At 42.5% G+C, this 21,174-nt stretch overlaps 1 protein-coding gene across 4 annotated transcripts in view; it reads right to left on the bottom strand.

The window, feature by feature from the left end:
- FAM169A (family with sequence similarity 169 member A) overlaps positions 1–21,174 on the bottom strand; it is a 502,597-nt gene that overhangs the window by 98,000 nt on the left and 383,423 nt on the right. For all 4 annotated transcript variants that reach the window (XM_078675250.1, XM_078675251.1, XM_078675252.1 and 1 more), the window contains exon 11: positions 1,880–2,054. In XM_078675250.1, the coding sequence (XP_078531376.1) occupies positions 1,880–2,054 (175 nt within the window). The remainder of the gene's footprint in view (positions 1–1,879; positions 2,055–21,174) is intronic.

Below are 21,174 nucleotides of genomic sequence, written 5' to 3'. Positions count from 1 at the left end.
CGGAGGAAGCTCCATCGATCAGCGTTGGGACGTAGTCAACTCGACATCCACGGCTATGGGAGGCTCCATCGATCGGCGTCTGGACAGCATCGACTCAACATCCACCACGATGGGAGACTGCGGTGTGGGGCGGCGCTGACTTGGGGACAAGTCCACTGCTGCAACCGCAGCAGACGTCTTTCCAAGGAGCCCCACCAGACTGTCCCCTGATGCTAGAGGTGGACTGTGGCTTGAAGTTTGAATGGGAAGCACCACCAGACCGACTCCCGCCGCCGCAGCGACTCCGGATCTGGAGTCAGGGCACTCGTTTGACGCCGAGGGGGAATCCACCGACGAGCTCCCAACTGCCTCTGTGGGACCAGAAGGTGTGCCAGGGAGAGGGGTCGGCCCAAAGATAGCCTGCTAAGCCCGGTAATAGGCTCCCATCTGCGTCCTAGTCTCCCCAACACCAAGAAATGGTGGGTAGGCGGGGGTCGACTGCTGAGGGACCGTGTACGATAAAGACCGGGAACGATGGGCACCGTCGTCACGACTACTTGAGGCAGACGGCCTCCGTGAGTTCCTCTTGTGCTTACCTGAGGAAGGCGAACGACGTCCTTGGAAATGACTCCACAACCTGCCCCGAACCGAGCCCCAGCGGGAGAGGGAGACCAACGACGCCTGGCCTACGAACGGGACATCCAGGTGGACAAAAATTTCATCTTACGTTTCCGCAGGGTTTTCAGCTTTAGCTTCCGACAGGCGCTGCACTCCTCGGAGTTGTGGTGCTCACCCGAGCACCACAGATGAATAGCGTGCGGATCCATCGCTGACATCTGCTGCGTACTGGGCTGACACGATTTAAATCAGAAAGGCATCAACACACTGTTCCTTGATACAAAAGGCGTCAGACAGGACTAAAAACAAAAAGAGGCCTAGAGGAACCACTTCTCCTGGATCCGCGTTGTAGCATGGAAAAAAGAAAACAGATGTTAGCGCGCCGGGAGGGACTTATATGGCTCCACTCACATCATATCCGTAGACGATGTCAGAGCAGAGCCAGAGGTACTGCTGAAAATTCTCTGGAGCCAGACTGGCGCCTAGGGGATATTCTAAGTTAAGGAATATGCAGCTAGATATCTCTATCAGATATGGCCCCTTTCCTTTTTACAAATGGTTTACCCCCCTCCCCCAATTAGGCAGTTGTTAACTTTTCACACCCCTTCTAAATAACAAAATTGTATGTGGTCACAGTCCCACATTAGGGGTCGGTAAAAGTTGTAAGATTCCAAAATGGTATTTAGTACATTTAAAGAAGCATGTTTGCTGTTGTAAACTTATAATTGGAGTGTTTGGAACTTTAGAAATGTGTGGCTCATCTGGCACTATCAGTATAACAGGTTTTAGAGAAAGAAGTCATGGGATGAACTCGGGGTTCATCCTACGATAAGTACAGCGGGCTGTAGGAGGGGGACTGGAAGCAGGGCCTGACTGACAGGCATGTCCTATGTCAACAGCCACCTAAGCAATGCAGAAGGCCATGACCAAGGCCCTGTTGTTTCAGAGGAGCTGGATGGAGGGCATGGCCGGAGGACATCCCCTACATTAAGAGCAAAGCATTCAGAGTTCCATACAGTGTTTGGAGGCAGGGAGAACTGGGTAATGGATAAGACAAAAGGCAGCAACCTGACTGGCCCCACGCTGGGCCTTGAGCCACCGGGACAAAGACAAAGTCTGTGCTTATTGGGCCTTGAAAATTGTGAGAGCGAGGTCTCCACTTACAGGCATGGTACACAAGCCAAGATTCTGTGTATTCATTACAGATACTTGCTTCAATCATCTACACAATGATAATTGAGTAATTAAATATATATTACAATAGGTTAGCTAGAAATCCTACCCCTTCATCCTCCAGATTATCAGGTGGTGGCTTGCCTGTTTCTTCTCTGTCTTCATGACTTACGGGTGGTGCTTGTTCTTGCACAACATCAACAGTAATTTCTTCTGAGGACTGGTCTGTTCTGTTTTCTAGGCATTCCTCGGTATTTGCAGATTTGCGTTCCAAAGCTTCTGACCTGAAAAACAAGAAAACACAAGTCAAAATTTATATAATACAAAATCATTGTTTAAATATTAACTCACACAGGATCCAAGTGTCATATCATATTTTTTTAATTACTTTATTTGAGTCCCCTCTTCCTGAGTAGTAGCAAGGTTGTGGACACACAGACCGTGGAGGAAAATGCACAAAATAGTATGCTGTTTTCTATGTCCCAATGTACTTTCTGGAAACAGTATTATCCATAGATTAATGCTATGGATGCACTTTAGGGATTTCTATCCTAAAGGTTCAATATTGATCAGCCAGTGGGGGGCATATTCATCGTATGCAATTGTGTTGACATTCCATTAACAAGGACATACAGATGCTGCCCAGGTTCAAAACTAAAGAAGAATGACAAGTGCAGTAAGTTGTGTAACCTACATGTCTGGTGTAGGATGTACTATATCTCATGACCCGTTGGACAGGCCCACAAGAGAAACACAGAATAATGGGTCACCCTATTTGAGCAATGGGGGCTTTGTACCCTCTGTTAACAGCACAGGCAATAAACTGCTGCCTTTTCTCATCAAGTACAGAGGCATTCCAAAATGAATAGACTCAAGTGGTACAACTCATATTTGTATGTATCTCTGCATAGGGATGACAATAGAGACTACGAGATATTGATAATAAAACTGATTAGAAACTCGATGAATAAGGAGAATAGGTGCAGAACCTGCCAGATATTCAGCCCACGTCCCTTGTCAACTTGCTACTACTCCCCTTGTGTGCAGCCGGTGCAATACAATACAAGGGACTTATAGTACAACCTGTCACTCCCATCAGTGTATGCTAGCTTTACACTTTGCCTAATCTGTGACAGAGCAGCTCCTCCACTAGGGTGGAGGAGTGTCACCCCACTGCTTTTTCACAGTGCAAGAAGCAGAAACATAAATTGGTAATAACTACCATTTTATGTTTCTGCTTCTTGCATTGCAAGATAGCAGAAGTGTTTGGTTGCAGGTGGGCGGGGCTGCTCTGCAAGCAGGGCTGGGCAGGGGAGGAGTGGTGTGCGCACTCCTGAGTGCGCATGACTGGTTTAGTCGGTCCTTCTCCATGTAGGCTGCAATGTAGCCTACATGGATGGCCGTATTGTAATGTTATATTTTGAAGACACAATAAAAAAATGGTAAAACAAAAAAAATGGAGAACATGGCCGGGCCATTAGCCCCTGGCTGGGCGGCGTCCCAACCGATCACAATGCTGCTTGCAGCGTTGTGATTGGCTTAGGAGCCTGTCTGCCTGCTTCCTGTTCCTGAGGGCAGGAGAGCAGGAGCAGAGACGACGCGGCACTCGGCCAGCGGGAAGGTAAGTAAATTCTTAAATTAACCCCATGCGTGACCCTCCACGCGCCCCCCCACCTGCGAGTCAAGCTGGCAGTGGCTATAATGTATGCGTGTTTTAGGCGTGTACCAGTGCCAAGGCGACCTGGCTAGCATGCCACTGGAACTTTCCGTTACAAAAGGGGATGATGGACGGAGCGGTTGAGCAAATCAAACACTCACCCCCAGTCAACTGATCTGGGTTTAATCCATCACCATTCTTTAGCCCACTCAGCCACCCCAGTTCAGACATGGCCATATGCAAATCAGTCTGACCCTGTGCCTCATGGGAACAGTCTGGGAGATCGGAATTACAGTTAACTGGAGTATAGCATGAAAAGCGTCCCAACCCTAAAAGTTTGCGAATATTGATCCAAACTTTCCAAATGCTGGAAATAGCCTTGAGTTTAGTTTTCTTAAAAAAATTATCATTAACATGTCGCCATAAACACCCTTTGCTTCTATCCCCTAGAACCATTTCCTGTGGGGTAGGGATTAAAAAATTGCTAGAATCATTAGCTATCATATCCGCACAATATTTAGCCACTGTTGCCCAATAATAAATTCTAAAGTTTGGCATAGCTAACCCCCCTCTTTCTTTCGGTAGCATAATCCATTTGAGTGCCCTACGAGGCTTCTGGAATACCCAGATAAATCTAGAAAACAGAGATTCAATATTTTTAAAATAGTGCGGAGAGAACTCAAGATAAATTGTTCTAAAAAATTATAGAAATCTAGGTAAGAACAGCATTTTAATCAAATTGTCAAATGTAAATTATCTAATCAATCTGATCAAGTCGTTTCTGGTGCGTCCTATTAATGGGTCGAGATTTATCTGTACAATTTTGTCTACCTTTGCGCTTATATTAACGCCGAGATAGACTGCATGCTCCACTACTCTAATGTCCCTCATCTCTACTTTATCATTGATAACAATCTGTGTTTTCCCTGTGTTCAATTTATATCCTGAGGTTCTACCAAATTGTAACGCCTCTTCCTCGACGATCTTGATAGCCTCTTTAGGGTTAGTGGTAAGTATTGATCACAATTGGTGACACACGAGGATGACTTTCAAGTTTACGGATAAATTGATCAATATATACCGCAAACAAGAGAGGTGAGCAGGGGCATCCTTGTCTAGTTCCCCTCGTGATCATAAAACTCTCGGACATTCTCCCATTAATCACGACGCTAGCCCTCGGGTTGACATAGAGTCCTTGGATAGCCTTAATAAATCCCTTCGTTATTCCACGGTTTGACATAGCTGCCCATAGAAAACTTCCAGGAGACCCTATTGAACGCCTTTTCTGCATCCAGCAGGATAAGGGCCATAGGGTCTCCTGTAGTTTCTGCATAGTCAAAAAGAGAGATCACTCTCTGTATGTGGTCAGTTGTCGATCTACCGGGGATAAATCCATGTTGACGAGTTGATACCATCTTATGGATTATAGATGCCAATCGCCCAGCCAGGAGTTTCGAGTAGATCTTTGAGTCTCCATTAATCAATGTTATCAGGCGGTACGAACCCATTTCCAGCGGATTTTTCTTTTTCTTCAGGAAGATCATGATCTTTGCCATGGACCAGGATGGAGGTGGGTTCCCTCCCTGAAGAATGGATTTGAAGAGCTCTAACATGATAGTTTTTAGTTGTTCTGCAAATTCAACAAAAAACTCTGTAGGGATCCCATTAACCCCTGCCGCTTTGCCAGCAGTCAAAGATTTAATGGATAGCGCTATTCATCCCAGCTAAGGGGAGAATCCAATCCATCCTGGTCCTCTTGTTTCAGCCGCCCACTCAAGTCCTCATCAAGATACTCTCCCGCATCGTCTCGCTCTCTCAGCGGTTCATTATACAGCTCTAGATAAAACCTTTAAAAATCAGCTCTAATCTCAGGTTCTTCCAATCTCAGTAGGCCATTGCTAGCCTTAATAGATTTAATCATATTTCCAGTCATCTCCTCCCTTGTGCGCACTGCCAACTGGTGCCCAACTTGCTCGCTAAGTTCGTAAGTTTTTTCTTTGTAGATTGTGGCTTTAGTTATGGCTTTTTCCACAAAGATCTCAGAGATCCTATTTCTAGCGATGGCAACTTGCGCTAATCCTTCAGTTCCCTGACCTGTTTGTACAGCGACTATAAAATCTGTCTCCACTTTATTCAAGGTCTGTTGTAAAGAGGCTAGTTGCTGTTTTCCCTTTCTATTTGTACGGACTGAAAATTGTAATGTCTCCCCTCTAATGCCAGCCTTCATGGTATCCCATACTACCTCAACAGGAGCACTACCCATGTTTATTTCTAAAAAGGATGGTAGCCACTCTCTCATATGCCTACAGTACTCCTCATTTTTTAGAAAGGCTCTTTCAAAGGTCCAAGAGCTTCTAGCGCGAGTAGCACTGCTGCATGCTATTTTAAGTTCTAATGGGTTGTGGTCAGATAGTACTCTTGGAAGCTTCCTTATAGTGCAACTGTCCCTCAGTGAATTAGATACTAATATATAATCCAGCCGTGCATGATGAGAATGGGGGTGGGAAAAGAAGGTGTATCCATGATCCCCAAGGTGTCCCAATTGCCATCCATCCGACAAACCATGCCGTTCGCACATATCTTTGAATGCTCTAAAGACTTTGGGTTTCCTCCCCTGATATGTAAATTCAGGGCCCGAAGTCCAATCTCCTGGAAGGTGAAGGTTGAGGTCACCACATACAATTAGCCGTAAGGGCCAATGTACCAGTTCATTAGAAACGCTTAGTAAAGTATCTGGGTCATCCCCCAGATTCCCATATACTGTGCATATGGTCACCGTGTTTTGCCCACTATTGTATTGGCATTCTACAATGGCCCATCTTCCAAACTTGTCTGCATGTGATCGGTTAAATTGTAAACCGCTTCATTTCGCGAGAATTGCCACTCCCTTTTTTTTTTTAAACTTTATTTGTCATTTTCAGAAGCATCACACATAAACCATCAGCAATGGATAATGATACACACCAGGTTGCAGTAAAAGTCACACGGACCTACAGTTCTCAGTTCAAAAGCAAATGTAGGGTCTAAAAAGAATGGTGACATCGTCAGCAGGTGAACATGTCTCTCAGAGAGCCCCAGATTCGATAACATTCCCACCCGGGACATGCAAGCAGCATACAGTAACCGCGCAGTGCGTACAACAGTAACACATGTTAGCCCACTCCCTCAGGGTGCAGTTGATTGTCCAATTGCTCCTGCTGTTCTGATGTGATCTTAGCAATGTATGCGCGGTAGGGCCCCCAAATGTCCAGTGGTCTAGAAGATGTAGGGATTGTGGAGGAGTACTCGACACAGCTAACATTGCAGGAGGCCAAGCTCTTCAACCAGGATTTCACCGTCGGGCTTCTTGGGGAGCCCCAAAGCAAGGCCACCTCTCGTTTGGCCAACAAAAAGCCCAGGGCTGCAAGCCTCCGAACTGCTAGTGGGAAGTTTGTTACGAAGCCTAGCAAAGCAATTTCTGGCGTCGGGGTCAATGGGACACCTAATATCCTACCAAATGTGGTGTGTACCTGTAGCCAGTAGTCTCTCAGTCGTGGGCAGGTCCATGAGAGATGCGCAAAATCCGCACCTGCAGTTTTACACTTTGGGCAGTCAGGGGAGCGTGTGGGGTCAATCCTGTGGGCCAAAGCAGGGGTGTGGTACAAACGCCGCAGAAACTTAAAATGAATGAGTTTGTGTCGGGTGTTTAATGATATTTTCTTGGTTACTGCGCAGCACTGAGCCCACTCTTCATCCGAAATCTGTTTCCCCAGATCTTTTTCCCATTCCAGGCGAACCCTCGCATCTGCTGCGGGAGCGGCTGCGATGCTGAGTCTGTAAATTTTAGTAACCATGTGCGCCCCCGATGGGTGTTGAATGACCGCAGTTAGAGGTGGGGCCTCCTCTGGTGCTAGCGGGAAGGTGGGAAATGTGGCTCGCAGTAAGGATCGCACCCGAGATAGTACAAAGGAGTCCATAAAGGTGCGGTCTTGGAGGCGGGGGTCTTCTGTCAAACTAAAGGCATGGCCGTCTGGGAACAGGTCACCTACTGTGTTTAATCCGAATTTGGAAAGTGTATTACGTACCACCATTTCGCCAGTGATCGGAAGCCAGTGCGCATTAGGAAGGGGTAGGTGTGGGGAGTATAGTATGTCAAGTTTAAGTAACCTCCTGAGTTTCTCCCAAGCCCAGCATGTGGAAGATACCGTTTGGATATCTTGGGGGTCGCGCGGGATTCCTTTCGGAAGCAATGTGGCCAGTGGGTGGGGCAGAACCAGGTCTGCCTCAGGTTTTAGGAAGAGGATGCGCGCATCCGGGTGGAACCATGGGTACGCGAAGGAACACTGTGCTGCCAAAAAATATAGGCGAAAATCTGGTACTCCCAGGCCCCCTCTCTCGTAGGGCAGGGTCATCACGTGCCATGCAGCTCGAGGGGATTTGTTGCCCCATATCAATCGCAATAGAAGTGTTCGTAGCTGCGTAAAAAAAATGTTTGTCAGAGGTACCGGGATGTTATTAAATAAATACAGAAACCGGGGCAATACCACCATTTTTATTATAGCTATGCGTCCCACCATAGAGAGCGGCAGCCGGAGCCATTTGTCAATGTTATCCTCTAAAAAATCTAGTGCCCTACCATAGTTGAGGCGGATAATGTCCACGGTGTTAAGGTGGACGTGTATACCCAAATATTTCACCGACTCGTCACACCACTCCAAAGGGTAAGCGCAGTTCCAAGGGGTAGTGGCGGGGGTCAGCGGAAAAATGAGGGACTTGCGCCAATTCATGCGCAACCCGGAGTAGGTACCAAATCGTGTAATTTCTTCTAATAGCGGAGCCAGGTTGTCGGCTGGCGTGCGGACATAGACGATTAGATCGTCCGCATATAATGACGCCAGCAGAGGGCCGGTGCGAAATTGTAGGCCCCGGAAGCTATGGCGTTCTTGGAAGTGACGTACTAAGGGGTCCATCGCCAATATGAATAGTAAGGGGGATAGTGGACACCCTTGCCTCGTGCCTCTGGACAGGGAGAATGCCTTTGTGATGGTGCCGTTCAGGCGTATACGAGCCGTGGGCTTGGTGTACAGCAACGCCACGGTGGAGACAAAACACTCCGGCATGCCCATACGTCTCATAATCGATAGGAAAAAGGGCCATTCTAGGGAGTCAAATGCTTTTTCAGCGTCTAAGAGCACTGCGGCCGCCGGTATGTGGGGGTCTACGCGATGGATTATCGCGAATAGGGTACGTAAATTCAGCGAGGTGGATCGATGAGGGACAAACCCCGACTGGGCTGGGGATATGATAAATTCCATTAAAAGAGCCAACCGAGTGGCCACTATTTTCGCTAAGATTTTATAGTCAGTGTTCAATAGCGAAAGGGGCCTATAGGAGCCACAAAGGGTCGGGTCCTTACCGGGTTTCGGAAGCAATATGATCACCACCTCCCGGAATGTGGGGGGCAGGATACCTGTCTCCAGAGCTTCAGCATAGACCTCTATTAGCTCCGGCACCAGTTCTTCCTTGTAGGCCTTGTAAAAATCGGCTGAGAAGCCGCCGAGGCCCGGAGCAGCTGAGCCTCGTAGGGCGTCTATGGCTTCCACTACCGAGTCAGTTGTGATCGGGTGTGCAAGGAAATCCTGCATATATCGTTCTAGAAAGACCAATGCAATTTCGTCAAGGTAAGAGCCCTGGGCACGTAGGTCGGTGGCAATGGATGAGGAGTAAAGGGAGGAATTGCCACTCCCTTAGTACGAGTTCCCTGAGTGGAAGCGGTTATAAGTTGGTACCCTAAAGATTTTAATAGATGTTGTTGTCCTCTCTCTATATGTGTCTCTTGTAAGCAGACTATATTTGCCTCCATAGCATGCAGTCCCTCTGCTACCGTTTGCCTCTTTTTTAAATTATTAAGACCGCAGATATTTACAGATACGATTCTTAACCTAGCCATCTTTCTTATACATCTTTCTTTGAGTTAAAGCAATGTTTAAAGTTTTTGTTTTATTATTCGTTCTCTTTATTTTTTTTTGCCCCTTCTGGCCCTTGTGTGTTGAATTATTAGCCCTTCTCCAGCGACTACCTCTATTTACTTGCGTGGTTATCAGCTCTTGAAATCCTTGTCGCAGATTTGCTCTTATTAAAGCCCTATAGTTCATCTCTCTAGTGTTTGTCTTCCCTTGGTCTTCCCCCCGTACCCTCCCTTTCTCCCACCCAACCTCCCTCCACCCCCCTCTTACCACCCTATGAGGCGTCCTGGGTCTTTGAGTACCCAGGTGTGGCCGTCCGTATAATCAGTCCGCTTGATCCTGCCCCGTGGCCTGTGCAAATATACCATAGAAATAACGACTGGAGGGTGGTGAATATTCATTTGCAAGCTCACTCAAATCGCTATACATTTTGTTTTTTAAACTAGGCCAAATATTAATATCATATTTGATCTCCATGCTGTGATCCACATCCCACCCATGCCCCCTCTCCAGACTGTGACCCATAATATTCACAAATTCTTAATTCTAGATAGTTCACATTTTACAATTTTGTGCCGCAAAGTCCAAGTCTTTGAGTTTCTACTGCCCATTACTGCCATTTTTATATTTTATATATTTTTTTTATTTTTTAAGCCCCACTATTTGCCATTGTTTTGTTTCACTCTCTCTGATATTTCCTCTAGGTAAGTCTCTGCTTGGATTTCACTTGTGAAACTTCTCGTTGATCCCTTGAAAATGATTTTTAGACGGGTTGGGTTTTGCAAGAACACTGTAGTTCCCAGTTTTTCAAAGGGGGTAAAAAGTTGTCTCATGTGCCATCTGCGTTCAACAGTTGCGTGTGCAAAATCCGGTCTGACAAAGAACATAAATCGCTTATGTTATCTTTTGGGGTTTTTTTTGTGTGTTTTTTTTTTTAGAGTTTTATATAGCGCGAACTAGACCCGAACCGAATCAGGTATCAGAGCACTTTACATAGCACCAGTTACGTTACATGAGGACACACTTTCATTTTTAGGCACGGGGAGATTAAGTGATTTGCCCAGAATCACAGGAGGTTTTATGGCGTCGTTACCGAGACTCGAACCCAGATCCCACAAACAGTTTCCGAAATTGACCAGCATAGCCCTGGGATACTGAGGTGATTTGTCAGATCGTTTCGGTAAAGTTAGAGGAAAACGATGGGCACGATGAATTTCCTTTTCCATTTCCCAGGATCCGAGTTCCGGGAACGTAGATTTAAGAAGGTTCGCCATGAAGCCCCTTGGGTCGCTTCCTTCTATTCCCTCAGGAATACCGAGAAAACGCAAATTATTTCTCCTTGCTCGGTTCTCTTGGTCTTCAACTTTTGCCATTAAGTCTTTTATTATGCCATCTTGTTCCTTTGCCTGAGATTGAAGCTTACCAACATCTGACTCTAAATTTTCTGTATTCATTTCTACAGCACCCATTCTGTCAGAGTTCTCCAAACAGGTGTTACCCACTTTGTTAATAGCACCTTCTAGTTTTTGAATCGTCACATGGTTCCGTTGACTGTCTTTTTTTACGTCTTAGTGGAAAATCTTAATTGAGCTGAGGACTTCTCTCAGTAAAGGCTCTATGGTCGGTCCCATGTCGCTCCCATTTCTGTTTTTCCTTTGCACCCCCTCTTCGGGTTCATCCGTAATGGTCTGATTCCGTTTTGATTCAGCATTTGTTTTTAAGTGGAAGCTTTTGCGTATTAGTTTAGTCCTCACTGAGGTTTGCTCCGTGTTAATCCCCGGGTCTTTAGTTTCTTCGTGGGTTGATTTAGATTGCCTCCTGTGCATATTTCTTTTTTTTCCAGTTTTTTCTTAGGCACTGTGCTTCGTCCAGATTCACTTATATGTCTGAGATCCGTGAAGTCAGATGCCGCCGAAGTCGGTCCATCTAGTTTAAGATCTTCACTTGCTTCGCTCTCCTCGCTGGAGATGGAAACACCTGTCTCATATAGATCCGAATCTGATCCCTCGGAAATTGCATCAGTGAGAGGTTGAGGCATTTCCCCCGGGGAAAAGGTTTGCATCACCGGTGTAAGGGAGTTATAGTTCTCCAGGCCTGCCTTAATCTTGAAACAACTCCCGATTTGAGTTGTGGCAGGGTCAGACCCTTCTACCCCGGGGCATGATTCCGGAATTAGTTCTGAGTTGGGTCCCATCATGGCTTTTCCCCCCGTATCGGACTGTTCCAGTCGTGCGGTAGAGTCCATGCCGTCGGCCGCGCCCTCTTGATTACCTTGTTGATGCATGGTGTTCTGTAGTTTCTCATTATTAGTGCTAGGGCGTAGCCCGTCCTTGGTGAGTGGGCTGAATATGTTTGAGATCCTCGGCTGAGAATCTATCGACTGTCCGGATGATTTAGCTGCTGCTTTCCAATTTTTGATTATTTGTAATCTTTTTTGCTAATAACTCCGACTTTTCGGTGTCTTCTGCTTCTTTTCCCAGATCTTTCTCCTTCTCTTTCCCTTTCCTTTTTCCCTTCTCAATTTCTTTGTCTCTATTCTTTTCTGTCTCTGTTTCAGTGTTTCTGCTGTTTCCATCTTGTTTTTTAGATCTCGCATTGCCATCATGTTTTTCCTCATTATTCTCCTTTGCCTTGGACCCCCGAGTTTCTGGTCTTCTCTGCGATTCTTTTGCCTTCTGTGGGCATTGTGTGTTTCATGTGTTTTTAATATTTCCCAAGTTCTCCGACATCGCCAGATTCTCCTGATTCTCCGGGGGCTCAGACTCAGTCTGTGTATGAGTCTCTTGTGGTGTATGTGGTCTTATTGTGACTTGTGGGCCCTGTGGGTCTTGTATGTCTGAAGCGTCTCTTTCTTGGGTAGATTTTAAAAAGATTGAGTTATTTGACAGGACCCCATCTCCGCATCCACCTGATCCCGTATATCCAGCCATTGCCAGTGTCTGTGCTAGTGCTAGTGTCTGTGACAGTGACAGTATCAGTGGCAGTGGTAATGACCGTGGCCCTGACCGTAGCCTTAGTAGTCTTGGTTTCAGTAGAGGTTTTATTAGTGCTATTTTTCTCCTTTTATTTGTTTTTTGCAGTTGCCCTTGCATATGTGAGTGATCTTTCTCGTGCAATCCCACTTCCTATTTCGACTTTAATAGCTATTTTTATAGCAATCCGAACCCCTTTTGCAGTCCCTTCGGCAGCCTTTGGTATTGTTATGCTTGCTCTCTTGGCTGATAACTCTCTCTCAGTGTCGGAGGAGCCCGCGTACTTAAAGCGTGCAGAGTGAAAGTCTGAATAGTCTACATGAGTTGAGATCATGCAGCTCATGGGTGTTATTTTATAAGCTGCCCCCAGCTGCCTTCGTCTTGTTTGAATGATTGATTGATTGTTGGGTTTCTTGTTTTCTTTTTTCCCCTTTTTGTTTTCGCACTACTTTGCATTACTATGCGTTGCAGTTGATGGAGCGAGATAGAAAACAAAATTTTGTTTAAACTCGTGAAGTCACATTTCCATAACATGAATAATAATATTAATGATTTGTGATATGTCGTGCTAATACAACTTAGATTAAACTTTACACATGGGGGGACTAACATGTGTGCTCATAAACGTGCATAATTGTTGCATCTTTTTGTTCGTGCAAAATAATAAAATAATTTATTGTTTTCGTTTTTGTCATTACTAACTGCTGCAAACTTAAAAGAAGCATGTGCTTGTTTTGCTTTTCCTTGTCTGTGTGATGTCATTTCCACTATTCTAGGTGCATATAAGTCTCATGGATTATCGAAGACTGGTAGATATAATCGCTGCTTTATTTGTTTGCATTGGCTAGGTAACATTTGATTAATCGGGTGGGTTAATTAATTAGTAAATCTTGGGGTGGATACAGAATCTACATTATTTCTTACATTAATACTTTTCTTGTGTTTGTTTTATACTAGAAAGCATAAGTTGCCTGATTTTGGGCCTAGCCTGCTCGAGCTACAAAAAGTTGAATTTTATTTCTGCAAAAGTCATGAGACGCCCATTCTGAAATAAAATGTTCGTCAAAAGCTGCGTTCACAAAGCAAAAACTGACGTGCTATCATCATTCTGTCGGACATGGCCAAGGTCGAAAAAGAACATTTTGTCAGTCCTTAACTTGGCATCCGCGGAAGTCAATTGGAAGCAATGAGACATTTGTAGCAAACCTAGGAAGCTCCTGGTTGCATACAGAAAAGACAATGGTCCTTAAGAAAAGTGACCTAATGGAACTTTTGAAATGTGGGTGACATGTCACTTGTCACTCTCAGCCAATGGGACGTCGAAGATTTCTGAAAACTTTCCTTTGCGTAGTTTAGTTAGCGTAGAAAGGTATAAAAAGTCATGCCCCTAGGGATGGGCTGGCTGCTGCTTTCTGACTTTCCGATGAGGGTGAAGTGCTGTCGGACATTGCGTGGAGCACGTAAGAATCCTCAAAGAACTTTACTTTATTTTCTATCTATTTAGTTCAGTTAGGGACTTAGGTTTTAGAAATGCTAAACTTTAAATATTCACTTTAAATTTAATTCACTTGTTTAAATTGTATTTTTCTCACGTTTCTTTACAATCATGCTTGCTTTATTGCTAATAAAATTCATTTATAAAATTATCAATTTATATACCATAATTTAGTAAATAAAAACTTACTTTTGACAAACAAGCTGGTCTTGGTTATTCAGGAGTGTAGGTTACTATTAGCTAGATCACGTCGCCAATGGTGGTCGTTTAAATGGTTAGGTTTTATTCTAATGTCAATATTCTTTCCGCAGATGTATAAAATTGTATATATTTTGTAGATAATGTATATATAGATTTAATCTGACCACCTGATTCAGTAGGCCCAAAATATGTCAGGTTTATAAATGGGTCCATATTTAGTATAGAATTTTGTTTATAGGTTATGAAATTGGGTAGCGTTGTTTATGATATATTTTCTATAGGCCGCTGGATCAATTCTCTGGTAGCAGAAATTGATGGTTGCTAAGAGTAACCAAGGTAATATGTTGGTTGCTAAGGGTTACTAAAGCGTTATGGTATGGAAATAGGATCGATGTTTTAACACATGTTGAGTTCGTTTTTCGTGCTATCTGTAAGCTATACCGGTATAGATTGTGTGGCGAGAAATTAGTCACGCAAGCCATCTGTTCTGTTTGTAGTGATATCGCCGAGTATCACAAGAGGTATCGCCGTGTACCATAGTGTTGTCGCCGAGCAGCACAGTTTTAGGGCTAGGTGTGAATCTTGTATAGTGAGGGTTTTCTAAGAAATTAAAGCAGCATGAGAATAGGGACAAAGCGCCTTCCATAAAACTCACTGTGATAAGAGTATTAGTTATATCCGAGCTTGAGTGAAGGGTAAATTAGCGTCGGTACATGATTATCTATAAACAGGTTAGAGTCCTGTACGGGTACATGTTTCATATCTATAAACAGGTGAGAGCCCTGTACGGATAACGTCGTTATTTTACTAACGGTGCATGATCTCTATAAACAGGTGAGAGTCCTGTACGGATTTCATGTGTGTTTGAAATTAGGGAATTTTCAGTGTGAAAGTGCGAGTTTGATTTGTATTTTTATGTTCAAGTGGAACTCTTAGAACTGTCACTTCGCGGTGGGTTCAGAGCAAAGCGAGTTCATAATTATACGTGTTAGAAGGGTGGGGTAAGGTTACTCTACTGACAATTGAATATTATCCTTAGTGTGAATAGCGCCGTCTATTCCGAAGTGTGGATACTTGAATGTATGTAAACTATCCTAAATAGTGAAACAAACAGATGTTGTCCTTATAGTCATTGTTAAGAATTAATTTACACTGGAAAGTGTTCTTAAAATGGCGCTGTGAAAAGATTTTGTGAAGGAGGGGTAAGCGCCAGGAGTGAGAAACGAGAAACCGCAGCTGCTGTGTACGTCACAGAGCCGCGCTGGGATTGGGTGACCTACGTCACAAGCTATATTCTGATTGGCTCTTGAGTCTCTGACGACCTGTGAGCTGATTGGTCCTTCAGAAAAACTCCAAATTTATTGGTTGAGCAGAAAAGTGACGTAGCTCAACTGTCATTGGCTTGTTGGTGTGTTTCGCGCACGGATTGGTTGTTTTGCGGAACATCCCGGAAATATTTTACGAACGATTTTGTGAATTAGATTTAACTCTTAAAAATGAGTTATCATTTTAAACATGTTGAGAAAAAGCCAACATTATTTCAGAAATTTAAGAATTTATTTTCACCTGATAAGAAAATCGAAACGCGAGGTGGTAAATTACTTCATAAGTATAAAACACCTGCAGCGTATATGGAAGGTGAATATGGATATCATACTGTCTTATGGTTCGATAGTTGGAAACGCTATACTAAGAACGACGGTGTTTTAACTTGGCCTGATGATGGTTCATTTAATGTAAAAGTCTTGAGAAATTTACGAGAGAAAATGAATGCTCTTGTTCCGAAACCGAGACCAACTCAATTTGAAGCTTTAGTTGAGTGGGAAGACGAGATGTATCAATTACAAAGAGAAGCTAGTGGAATTAAAAGACCTTCTAAAAATCCACCTTGGAGAAGAGAAACTCATGAAGATAGATTACGAATGTGGAGACAGGGAAACATGAGTGAAGGATTATATTTAATTCAGGAAATGGTAATGGGAACTCCTACAGGGAAATCTATGGAAAGTGAATCTGAGGATGCAGTTATGGAAGAAATATATACAACTGCTAGAAAGAATCAGCCTTTGAGACCTCCTAGATCATGGTCTACTCCGGTGGTTTCTACTGAAACTTCACCGAGTGCACCTCCAATTAATGAAGCTCCTAAACTTTATCCAAATAATTGTGAAATCATTGAAACTCCTAGAAGACCAGAATTCGAAAATGCTCGAAATGAAGGTAGACATTTTACAATGGCTCCAAGGGCAAGAGAAGCTCGAAAAAATTATACAAGAGAGGCAAGAAATGTTGAAGATGTTGATTATAATGAATATATAAGATCTAAAGAAGAATTAATAAAAAGAATGACAAAAGGCATGGAAGCTGTGACAGTTCCAGTAACGATTGGTCCTGTTCAGCCTGTATTTGACCAAAGGGAAACAAACAAAACAGGATTAACTATTCCTTTAAATACAGAAATTCAAAAAGCCGCTGAAAAATTTTATTCAGACTTATCTGAAATAAACTCTTCTAAATCGAGAATGCCTGATTTAACCTTTAATGAGGATTTATCTCCAAAAACACCAATGGGTGCTATATCAGATATAGGGAGTCCTGAAGTCAGGGTAACCACACCAAAACTTGATGTGGCCAAATTAAAAGCAAATATCGAAGAATTAATAATTGGAACAATCGGTCCTGATAGTTTAAATTACTATCGAGATGATGAACTACTGTTCATTTGCAAAAGCATACAATGGAAAACAAAAAATAAATATGATCAACTAGAGGATCTAGCAGCAGAACTTGAAATTGATGTGAGCAAACAAAAGAATTTTGCGAAACATTACAGATTAGATTTTTCAGAAAGTGACATTGAGAGTTTGAACTCAATGGGAAGAATAGTACATATAAAAGATTTGATTGTCTATATCAAAAAGCTAGGAGAACTGAATAAATGGAGAGTAAAATGGACGAAAAAGAAGGAAGATGAAAGATTGGAAAAATTGTCAAAACAATTTCCAATGAGAGAAATTGCAGGTGGAGGATATGTTCATGTCCCTTGGTCGAGACAGGACATTCTGTTATTTACAAATGACTTTCCGAAATTGAGGGAAAAACCAGTTGAGTGGTACAGGCAAGTCGATAGATTTATCAAAGTGTCAAAAGTTCTGTGGATTGATTTAGATGGATTTTTTGATATTGTTGTTCCATCAGATCTTTGGACAGAATGCAAGATATCGATTAGTTGGCCAAAAACAGAACCTGAGCGAATCAAAGAAACAGGTGCTCCAAATCCACTTGTAATGGATTTTTATGAAAAAGTAATTGTTTGGATGAAGAACAAAATTCCACCCAAAGAAATCGATTGGGTTAAAATAGAAAGGACAGAACAGGAAACTAAAGAATCAGTTCATTCTTTTTATGAAAGACTACTGTTAATCTTTAAACAATACAGTGGTTATGAAAAATTAGACGAAAAAGACATGAGCCATTTTGTCTATAGATTTGTTTATGGACTAAAACCTGAAATTGGAGAAATGATCAGAAATAGCATTGTCGGATGGCAATCACTATCTGTAGATGATATTCTAAGAAAGGCTAAGTATTGCAGTGATGAAATAGAAGTAAAACAGAAAAAGCTCAAGGAGAAAGCCATGTGGGCTCAGGTAAAAGTGGCTGAGCAACAAATTGCCAGCATGGGTAATAAGAACACTCATTTTGTTCAAACTGGAAATACAAACCAGATACAAGGAAAGTTTAAAAGTAATAATTTCCCAAAGAAATTTAGCCCAAAGATTGAGGAGTTAAAGCAAAGATTACCTTGTTTTAATTGTGGCGAAATTGGACATTGGAGAGACGAGTGTCCTCATCCTCCTAAAAACTTACAGAATCCCTTATTGAATCCACAGATGCAGAATGGTGTTGACCTGCAGCGACAGCTACAGATGCAACAGGGGTTAAACGAATTAAATATTCAGCGACAGTTGCAGCAACAGCAACAGCAACAGGTGAATAATCGTCAAGACCAATTGCCACAACCACCTTTTCCGAATTGTGGGGGAGTTCAAAAATATAATCCAAACGTGGGATTTCAGGGAAGTGAACAGGTAATAAAACCACAAAAACAGCAAAAGCAGCAAAGAGTTCAAATGCAAAATGCTTCACAACAGTTTTTATTAACAGAAAGTCAAGACAGCGATTCTGATGATTATTGCTGACGGTGCCCGAGAGAGGAGGAAGAGTGTGTTGTTGGAGCCACTCTTGAGGTTGACCAGTCTGGTCCTTTTGTAAACGGGAAAGTTAATGATGTAGACATCACCTTTCTAGTGGACACTGGTGCTACCCGTTCTACTGTTAGATCAGTGGAGATTGAAAACCTACCTCTCTCTGGGGATACCATCCAAGTTGTCGGAGTAAGTAATCAGCAAATTAAAACTGACTTAACTGATCCAGTACCAGTTGAAATTGGAAATTACAGAGACAAACACAGATTTGTGGTTTGTAATAGTAGTCCAGTGAATCTATTGGGCAGAGACATCCTATGTAAAATGAATTGTAGAATATATTGTTCTCCTGATGGAGTTGAGTTACAAACAATGGAGGAAGATGGTTTATACAGAATGACAATGATGATGATGGAAACAGAAGAAACAAAATTGTTTCCTGCATTTGAAGAAAAGGATTTACCTGAAGAACTCAAGGAAACAGTGAAATCTGAAATATGGGATTTTACTGGAAATGAGATGGGTCTGATGAAAAACGTAGATCCTGTAAAAATTACATTGAAACAGGGAATAGAATTTCCAAACATTCCACAATATAAAATGAAAACAGAAACAATTGAAGGTATTACACCAATAATTGAAAAATTAATCAAGCAAGGTGTATTAAAAGAAATGGAGAGTAGTCCTTGTAATTCACCAATTATGGGAGTTAAAAAGTCTAACGGAACATTTAGAATAGTACAAGATTTGAGAAAGGTTAATCAAATTGTCGTTCCATGTTGTCCTGTGGTTCCAAATCCAGCAGTAATTCTATTCCAGATTCCACATGATGCTGAATGGTATACAGTCATTGACCTTTGCAATGCATTCTTTACTGTTCCCTTACATCCAGACAGTTATGAAATCTTTGCTTTCAGATTCCAAGGTAAGACCCTCGGATGGTCAAGAATCCCTCAGGGCTATACAGAAAGTCCTTCAATCTTTAATGAACTGTTAAAAAGATCATTAGAAGACCTAGACTTACCTGGTAGGTCTACGCTAGTGCAATATATTGATGATTTGTTAATAGCTGCAAAGACAAGAGAAAACTGTGTGACAGACACAATAATTCTGTTAAATCGCCTTGCAGAAGAAGGACATAAAGTGTCCCCAGCAAAACTACAGTTTTGCAAACAAGAAGTAAAATATCTTGGTCACAGAATTGCAAAGGGAAAAAGACAAGTAACAATAGAGAGAATAAAAATGATTCAAGCAATGTTACCACCTAGAACACAAAGACAGGTCAGAATGTTCTTGGGAATGGTTGGTTACTGTCGACAATGGATAAGTGGATTTTCAGTAATTGCAAAACCACTACAAAGACTGACAAAGTCAGATGTAAAAGATCCAATTATTCTCAATGATGCTGAGATGGATTCTTTTGAAAACCTGAAAAAGAGCTTATGCCAAGCTCCTGCTTTAGGTATGCCAAATTATGAGAAAGATTTCGAACTGTATTGTAGTGAGAGAGAAGGATGTGCATTATCTGTGTTAATACAGAGACACGGAAATTTAAAGAAACCTATTGCATACTTCTCTGCAGTTCTTGATCCAATTGCAAAAGCATTACCAGGTTGCTTGAAAGCAGTTGCAGCTACAAGTATCAGCCTCGAACAAAGTGAAGGGATCATTATGGGATTTCCTGTGAAAGTTTTTGTGCCTCATTCAGTAGAAATATTACTGACAAGAGGTAAGACTCAACATTTAACAAGTAGCAGATTGACAAAGTATGAGAAAATCATACTAGGAGCAGACAATGTTTCGATTTCAAGATGTTTGAATCTAAATCCTTCTACATTACTGCCTGATTCTGAAATTGTTGATGACATTGAAACAGAACATGAATGTTTAGATGTCATGGAATTCTGCACTAAACCAAGAAAAGACATCAAAGACAGACCTTTGTCTGAATCGGATTTCGTCTACTTTGTAGATGGCTCATGCTTAAGATCCGAAGGAGGTGTCTTAAAAGCTTCATATTCAGTTTGTACAGTCACAGATGTCGAAGAAGCATCATGTCTTGAAGGAGTTCGTTCAGCACAAGTGGCTGAATTAATTGCTTTAATTCGTGCATGTGAAATATCAAAGGATATAAGAGTTACCATCATTACTGATAGTCAGTATGGGTACGGAGTTGTGCATGATTATGGACAACTCTGGTCACAGAGAGGATACATGACATCAGCAGGATCACCAATTAAAAATGCAGTTTTCATTAGGAGATTAATTGAAGCAATACAATTGCCAAAAGAAATCGCCATTGTTAAGTGTGCAGCGCACACTAGAGAAATTGATTATATTTCCAAGGGAAATGCCTTCGCAGATGAAACAGCTAAATACTGCGCAAGAAAAAATTATTCTTACAATCGGGAGAGGAGTAAAGAAACTGATTCAAATTCATTAATGCTAACAACAGTTGTAGAAACATGGCATGAGATTAGAGATTTACAAAATGAAACAGATGATGAAGAAAAAGACTTGTGGTTAAGATCAGATTGTAGACCACGTGAAGAAGATGGAGTGTGGGTTTACAAAGATGGCAGAGTAGTCTTACCAAATTGCTTGATTGCTGACATGGCCAGATTATATCATGGTCCAGCACATCTGGGAAGAGATTCTATGGTTAGACTTTTCAGAGAAACATGGTTCAATACTAAGTTTAGAACTATTGCAGAATCTTTTTGTCAAAGGTGTTTGTCATGCCAACAAATGAATCCAAACAGAAAATCAGTGGTGGGGACAGGAATAATTGGTCGAGAGGGTGGTCCCTTTACCAGGTTACAAATGGATTTCATTGAAATGCCCTTACACAATTGTTTGAAATATGTGCTTGTAATTGTTTGCTTGTTTTCAAGATGGGTAGAGGCTTTCCCTACACGACATTGTG

The sequence above is a fragment of the Lissotriton helveticus genome, chromosome 2_1 (genome assembly GCF_964261635.1).
Source record: "Lissotriton helveticus chromosome 2_1, aLisHel1.1, whole genome shotgun sequence".
NCBI lineage: Eukaryota > Metazoa > Chordata > Amphibia > Caudata > Salamandridae > Lissotriton > Lissotriton helveticus.
The sequence above is the reverse complement of the archived record's forward strand: the minus strand, read 5'-3'. Positions and strand labels throughout refer to the sequence as shown.